This window comes from Enhydra lutris, unplaced genomic scaffold, assembly GCF_002288905.1.
Source record: "Enhydra lutris kenyoni isolate GAN:26980312 unplaced genomic scaffold, ASM228890v2 scaffoldscaffold92, whole genome shotgun sequence".
NCBI classification, from domain to species: domain Eukaryota; kingdom Metazoa; phylum Chordata; class Mammalia; order Carnivora; family Mustelidae; genus Enhydra; species Enhydra lutris.
This window is the reverse complement of record NW_019154176.1, coordinates 2,803,673-2,811,552: the sequence shown is the minus strand read 5'-3', so window position 1 is coordinate 2,811,552 and position 7,880 is coordinate 2,803,673. Positions and strand designations below refer to the sequence as shown.

The following is a 7,880-nucleotide window of genomic DNA, read 5'->3' as shown; positions in this document are numbered from 1 at the left end:
GGCCCCGAGGCCTGGCCAGGGTCCAGGCCAGCGGTGCATCCCGTGGAGTGGCGGAAGCCCAGCCGTTGCCCTGACCTTTTGCTGAGGGACTGGAAGGAAGCCGGGCGGGCTTTAGGAAAATCCTGGAGGCAGAGTTCCCCTGGCTCAGATCCTTGCCGTTCCCTTCCTGTCGCTTTCTCTGAAGGCGGGCCTAGCAGAGACCCCTGTGCCAAGGAAGCCTGTGGGTTGAGGCTGGGGCACGAGGGTGGGGTTCGAGTCTGGGCCAGCTGCTGTGGCCCCGAGGCCTGGCCAGGGTCCAGGCCAGCGGTGCATCCCGTGGAGTGGCGGAAGCCCAGCCGTTGCCCTGACCTTTTGCTGAGGGACTGGAAGGAAGCCGGGCGGGCTTTAGGAAAATCCTGGAGGCAGAGTTCCCCTGGCTCAGATCCTTGCCGTTCCCTTCCTGTCGCTTTCTCTGAAGGCGGGCCTAGCAGAGACCCCTGTGCCAAGGAAGCCTGTGGGTTGAGGCTGGGGCACGAGGGTGGGGTTCGAGTCTGGGCCAGCTGCTGTGAGGGGACCTCTAGGGATGGGCTCTGGAGACAGCATTGCCTCTGGCCCCCAAGGAGCTGGAGTCACTTTTCTGCTCTGCCTGGGCCTCTGCCTCCTGCACGCCCCCGGCAGTTTGCAGCTGAGCTGGTGGCCAAGCTAGGAAGGCGCAGGTGTGCGCTTGTCTTCTGTGATGGGACACTGGTTCGCAGGCGGGCCAGGGACTTTAAAGAAGCCGTGCTCTCTTTGTGGGGGCCAAGGGACACTGAGTGCCTGGTGACAGCTGGGTGGGAGGAAAGGGAGCTGTTTTGTGGTTCCTGACTTGCTGGGAAGCTTGGGTTGGAGGAGAAAGTGGGGAGGCAGGATGCATCTGGGCCTCCAGGCTTGGTGAGCGGGCTGACCCAAGGCACGATGGCCTTGCAGGGCAACAGCTGGCCCTTGGCAGTTCTCAGTCCAACTGGTGTGTGCCAGATTGAAGCAGATGGGACAGGGAGATTTGTAAAGGCCTGTGGTTTTAACCTAGGGCCTGCCACTTCCAGGGCCATAGTACGAGAATCCTGGACCACCCCCCAGCTGTGCCTTTGCCAAGACCCCTTAACCACATTATCTTCTCTCCCCCAGACTACAGTGGTAGTGGAGGCCGGAGCGGCGGGAACAGCTACGGCTCAGGCGGGTCGTCCTACAACCCAGGGTCACACGGGGGCTACGGCGGCGGTTCTGGGGGCGGCTCCTCATACCAAGGCAAACAAGGTGGGCCTGGATCAGCAGGTGGTGCAGTGCGGGGGTGGAGGGGGGAGGTCCGGTGATGAGGGGCACCGCCTGGCGTGGGCAGGTGGGTAGCGTAGGCGGGGCTGTGGTGGCACCTGCCATCTGGCTTCTGTGTGGGGGAACAGGAAGGGAGACGTGGGCACACAGGTTTAGGCATACCTCCCCCTTCTTGGCTTTTTAGAAGCCAGATGTCCAGATGCTGCCCTGGTCTTAGGGAAGATGTCCTGTATGGAAAAATGCTGGCAACACTGAGGCCCAGACAGTCTGCTGTGTGGTCTCTGGTTTGGGGGCCTCAGGCCCAGCCTTGGGCTTGGGCAGCCCCTAGAGACTCCTCCTGCTGCCGTGGTCTGTACAGGACAGATCCCCACTGTTTACGAACCAGGTCCGGTGGTCGCCTCACAGGGTGTTGGTGACTGCCAGCCCTGATGACCCAGGAAAGGCACAGAGCGAGAGGCCGTGCCCGTATTGCTTCCTGATGTGTTCTCACCCATGGACACGATGTGAACACAACACGGCTCGGGTGCTGGCCGTGGTCCTGAGCTCTGCTCACAGGGCGGGCCCCATGCCCCTCACCTCTAACCCACCCCTCTCTTCCCCAGGAGGCTACTCGTCACAATCAAACTACAACTCCCCGGGGTCCGGCCAGAATTACAGCGGCCCTCCCAGCTCCTACCAGTCCTCACAGGGCGGCTACGGCAGAAACGCAGACCACAGCATGAACTACCAGTATAGATAAAGCCCCCCGAGGGGTGAAGATTTGTACCTTCTGCACTTACCCCTCGTTGTAAGATTCAGTTTTATGCATCACAGTTAACATGTCAGCTGGCCCCTCCAGGCCCCCTCCGCCCCAACCTGTCCACGTTGCCGTGTCGTGAGGTGCAGCTGGTCACCCCCGTGGCCCGTCCTGTGACCCATATTTAGCCGTGTTTGGGGCTTCCGTGTCTTCAATGGTTTGTTAGTTGCCATCACAACTTTGTCCGAGTAGAGTTTTGAGTTCTTGCAGTTCCGTATCCCTCTGTCTATTTACGGTTGGTGTTCGTGTTAACTCAGTTTGTCTTTAAATAGCCACAGAAGGGATACATTATCTGTTAATGCTTTTGTGAAGTGAGTTAAACGAGCTTTCTGTATTTTAATGCTTTAGTGTTTCAGTTTTATAAGTGAAGATTTTATTTTAAAAACCAGTGGGAAAGAGTGGGGGTTTTTGTATGTCTGGATCGTTCAGACAATACATCTGAATTAAGCTGAATGTAGACAAATAAAGAAAAAGAAACTCTGTGCCTGTCGTAGGCCTGGGTGTCTGACCCACCAGCAGTGTGAAGGGCAGGTTCCTCCACTGTTCCCAGCACGGGAAGGCAGGGCGGGGGTAGCAGGGGAGTCCCCTGTCACCAAAAGGTCCAGCTCCAGGCCTCTAGATGCCTGTAGTCCAAGGTTGGCTGGGGCCAGCGAGCCGGTTACATGGGACTTCGTATTCCTGGTGTCCCAGGGGGCTCCTGGTGGTGTGCAGAGTGGCTTATGAGCGGCTCGCGCTGGTGTTCGGGGATTTGATCACACAATTCCGCATGCTTGCTTTTCTGCTCCGTGAATTCTGGTGTCGTTTTAAGTGCAGTTTCAAATCACCATGGAATGAAATGTCCAAGGTTTGGTATGTGTAACCTGACTGAAAAAGGCCTATTGAATTTGGCTAAAGCACCCAGGATCTGGGGAACCCAGCCATAGAACCTTCTACATCAGGATGGCGTGGTTCTGTCTCGGACAGTGGCGCCTTCCTCCCTGGTGCCGCCCCCGCCCAGAGGCTCAGAGTGCGCCTGAGTGGTTGGGGCTCTTTGTCGCGGCCCAGCCCCGTTCTAGCAGGTTTCCCTGGAGCGGTGCTTCTCAATCCCAGGCAGTTTTGCCTTGTATGGGGGACATAGTCATCCAGTGGGCAGAGACCAAGGATGCTACTGACCGTTCTATATGGAAGTGTCTGCTACGAGGAGGTGGAGGAACCTGCGGTGAGAGCGGCGCTTTCCAGCTCTGGCCCTGTCCCAGGGGGAGGGGGCCCTGACTGCCTTGGCCCGGGCTTCAGCTCATTCTCGGGAGAGCCTCTTGGCTGAGCCCTGGGGCTGCACTTCTGCAGGGACCCTTCTTGCCGTCTCTCTGCCATCTCTCAGACCAGGCTCATTTGAATTCTGAATCCTGAGGAGTCCCTCGGCTTCTTGTGCTTGGTTAGCCATATGCTTTGGAAGAAGATCAAAGTTTTTTTTGCCTCAGAACTCTTCAGCTGAGTCAGAAAATCCAGTGTTCCTTCAAAGGATGAAGCTCTGCTTTGGAGAGGTGAGAGAAAGGTGTTCTGCGCTAGACAAAAGAAAACACGGGAAGAATTTTGCCTTCGCTGGAGCAGAGGAGGACCCGGGGTGGTCCAGCTCGAGGAGAGGGAGGGATGATGTGATGCCCGCCCAAGTTGTGGTCCGCAGCGCGAGCATCCAGGTTGGCCTGCCGCAAGCTGGCATCCCTTGAGTGTGTGTGTGCACTAGTGGAGATGAGGCAGACCTGAGAGGTGGTCCCCACCCAGACTTTGATGAGATGTGACAACATCTGTGACCCATCGTCTCTCCTAGATACTTCCAGGGGGCTGGGACAAAGAGCTCCTCGCGATCAGTAGGACCTTGTGTTGAAATGAGATAATGGGCTGTGGTTGGTGCCTGTACCACCCAGAAACCCATGGAGGGGGAGGCCCCACTGCCCCACCTCCCAAATGCCTTCAAACTGTGGGCCTGTGTTCTCCGCACGCATCTCTCACCGCCATCCTGAAGTTTCTGAACACTGGCCCTTCACAAGGGCAGGAATCTCAAGGCCATGGAAGAAACCCCCAGGCCATCTGAAGGTGGAGGCCTCAGGGAGCTGTGACTTGGTGCCATGTTCCTCTTGTGAAAAAGGGCAGATCCCTGGGTGGCTTGTCTCAGATGGATGCGTGTCTTGGTCCCTGGGCCTGGCCTGAGCACTCCCCAAGGCAGGCCAGGTTGTGTTGACGTGAGCGACGTTCGTTTCCAAGAACAGCAGTATGGGAGAAGTAGGATCTTTTCGTATTTCTGCCAGCTTCTGGTGACTTTGGGCGTTCCTCTGCTCCTGACAGCCTTACTCCAGGCCCCGTCCCCCTCACAGGACCTCCCTGTGAGCCTCCGTGTCTCAGATCTCCTCTCTTAGAAGGACACGGGTCACTGGATTTCAGCCCCACCCTAACCCAGGGTGAGCACATCCCGAGATCCTTCACGGTCACGGGTAACGGCAGTTAGGACGTGGATGTACATTTTTAGGGGACACCAGCCCACTAAAGAGTTGGGTGAAGGCTTTACCCGGCGCTGCCAGCACAGCCCTGGGAGGTTGTCGGCCACTGCCAGGATCATGTGGTCAGCACAGCAGGGACCTGTCCGAACGCGACAGCTCACGAGCTCACACACCCCTTGGCACCCTCACTGGGGACCTCGTTGGTGCTAATGGCACTGGGATGCAGCTGGCCAGCAACACTATCACAGCCCGCAAGACCTGCCGTCCCCGGAAGCTGGGTTCGGGAAAGTGTGGCCAACACTGAGCATGGACGAGGCCTGGGTGCCAGCGTGGCACTCCTTCCGAGCTGACCGAGGCCTTTCTGGGCCTGTGGCCCTCTACACACAGGAAGCCATCCTGGAGGAGGTTCTCACTGAGGTTCTTCTCCAGGGCCGCCTGGGCCAGGGACACGGCAGGCAACAGAGAGATGCCTCAGCCTGCGTGCCGCCAGAGGAGGGTGTCCTGCGTCTTTCAGTTGTGAGCAGAGATCGCCAGGAGCCTCAGCAGGAAGAGCCACTGGCCCACAGGCTTACTCAGCAAGCCGATCCGGGTAGCGTACTTAACTTGGTGGATAGACCACGAGGGTCAGTGACCCAGGACTGGACATTACCCCAGAGGGCCCGGGAGCCTTTGGAGACAGGGAGAAAGGCCTCATGCCTGAGGGAACACCTGGACATGTCGGGGGGCGGGGCTGAGATGACATCAGAGGGGCAGGGCCTTGCAGGGAATTTTAGCTGATCCCGTGGGGGAGGTGTGGGGTGGTTGAGATCTAGGGACCAAAGGGGGCCCCTCAGCAGTAATGGGACACAGATTCAGGATTTCCACCTTTTCTGCATTGAGCAGAATCACTAGGGTACTGGTGGTGTTCCTATGGGCTGGGGTCCAGTCTGACCTGGAAGTTGACACCCAGTTGCTTCCACTCCAGCAGGGAAATGTCCCTCTGACCACTGACCATTCTTGGGTAGTCAATAAGGCCTGTCCCACCCCGGAGCACTGACTTGGTCCTGGCCTGGCCTTTTGCCGCTGGGCTCAGCCTCAGGATTCAGTCTGCAGGTGTGAGCCCCACGCGATCTGTGCCCTTTGCAAACCCATCCTGAGACTTCTGGACACGATTATGGGCCACACACCAGCGAGCCTTCTTGGCCTGGATGCTCATTCTAACCCATCCCAGAATAAATGGAAACTTCATGTGTTCATTGTTTCATTCACTCCACATGTATTTATTGGGTGGCGTGTATGTATTAGTCCTGTACGGGGTGCTGGGAGTATGGACCTGGGTCCTGCACTCATGGAGCTTCCAGGTTCCAAGAGGGCCCTGGCCCAGCTTGTGCAGGGAGTGTCAGGGAAGGCTTTCTGTGTTTCAAAAAAGACCGGACAGTCAAATTGGAACCAGAAGGTGTGTTAGGGAGGGTGAGCCCAGGTCATAGGGTGCACGGGGAAGCTCAGCTGTGTGTTGGGAAGTGACTTCAGACGGCTGAAGTCAGGTGGGTGGGCCATTCCAGTTGCAGGGTGAGGAGTGTGGCTGGTGTCCGTGGGGGCAGCCACTACAGGGACCTTGGCAGCCGAGGAGTGGAGTTCTAACGTTTATCCTGAGGGCAGTGGGGAGCCACGGAAAGATTCTGAGCTCTGGAGAACCCAGGCTCAGTCGTGCCTCAGAACATTTTGGCTGTTGGGCAGAGAATAGGTGTGTGGGAAGAGGTGAGGAGGCAGGCCAGCTGATCACCAAAGAGACTCAAGTCGTGGAGCATCTGAACCTGAGGTTCAGGTGATTTAGGCCATTGGGCTAAGTGAAGAAACTGCTCCCAGATCTGAGAGGGGTGACACCTGCATGCCCCAGATGGGGCAGACAGGCTCAGAGAGGAACACTGCATTGCCTCAGGCCACAAGAAGTAGAGGGCCCCTATTTGCAGGCACTCTGTTCTGTGGTTGGGAGACAAGCAGAAAAGCCTAAAACGCCATGGAAGTCATTTTCACAAGTCCTGGGCCCATGCCCTTCCCAGCGTTTCCCAAGAAGCTGACAGCTAAGTTCAGCCTACTTGGTACTGGGCTGTGAGAGTGAGAATATCACGGAATGATAGCCTTCATCCCTGGCTGGATAAACCGGAGAGCACACACACTCCAGCCTCCTGGGACAACCGCCAACTCCGGCCTCCAAGTACTCTATCTCAACGTTAGGGGTATTCGGAATCCCCCGCTCCTCTTTCAGAGGTTCTGGATTCCCATTCCCTGCCCAGAAACCCGACTTCTCTTCTGGGTCCTGAGACCTCAGTACCAGCCTCTTAAAGCCAACTACCTAGTTCCTGGACGACTGTGGCGTTCCCAGGGAAGGGGAGGTTGGGCGATCTAGTGGGAAGAACCTCCAGCCACGCCTCGAACCTGTGCGAGGACCTCCACGCTAGATGCCCAGAGGCCGGCTTCAGGCCCCGCCTCTGACAACATCTCCCTTACCCAGCCACGTTCTATTCGCCTTTAGGTCGGCCGCCCTCCCCCGTTATGCCCAATCACCAGACCCCAAATGGAACGGAAGTGTTCTACGAGAGCCACTCCCAGCAGTCCCTGCCACGAGACGCCGCGCCCCTGTGCCGTCAGCGAACTCCAATTGGGCGCTGTCGTAGGCTCCGCCCTCTGTCCTGCCCCCATAAGTGTCTCCCGCCTGGCGCTCACAGCCAACGGCTTGGGAAAGGACGCAAGCCCAAGGCCCCGCCCTCAGAGCCGCCGCGTCCCTGGTCTCCCGGCAACGCGCGGGGCGCTGTCCAGCGTTCTGAAGCCGCGCTCCCAGCGCCTCTCGAATAGTGGTGGCCTTCTGGCGCCCCCAGGCCTCCCTGCTGAGCAGCGCTCAAACCCCTAAAGCAGATGTCAGTGAATCTCAGCTGCACCCCGCCTCCACACTCCAGTTTACCTCTTGGTGATAGAAAGAGCTTGCTTCACTTCACGCTCTGGTAAGGAACCCCACCCTCCCGTCTGGCTCAGAGGGAAGCCGAAGTCCTCTTTGAGAACCGGAGGCCCTCCCTGCAGAGCCTCATGGTCTGACCTTCTCACCCTCATCTTCCCTTCCTTCCCTCACTCCCTCCAGCCACACCGACCTCCCCGCTGCACTGCAAACAATCCAGACACATTCCCACCTCAGGACCTTTGCTCTCACTGTTCCCATTGCCTGAAATGCTCTCTCCGAGAGCTTTTCTTTTCTTTTCTTTTTAAAAGATTTTTATTTATTTATTTGACAGACAGAGATCACAAGTAGGCAGAGAGGCAGGCAGAGAGAGAGGAAGGGAAGCAGGCTCCCTGCT

General features: G+C 57.6%; 1 protein-coding gene across 2 annotated transcripts in view; it reads left to right on the top strand.

Moving 5' to 3' along the window:
* Positions 1–5,787, top strand: part of LOC111162387 (interleukin enhancer binding factor 3) — a 30,935-nt gene extending 25,148 nt beyond the window's left edge. For both annotated transcript variants that reach the window (XM_022526773.1, XM_022526772.1), the window contains exons 19-20: positions 1,144–1,272; positions 1,890–5,787. In XM_022526773.1, the coding sequence (XP_022382481.1) occupies positions 1,144–1,272; positions 1,890–2,026 (266 nt within the window). In that variant the 3' untranslated portion in view covers positions 2,027–5,787. The remainder of the gene's footprint in view (positions 1–1,143; positions 1,273–1,889) is intronic.
* Positions 5,788–7,880: the final 2,093 nt, after the last annotated feature.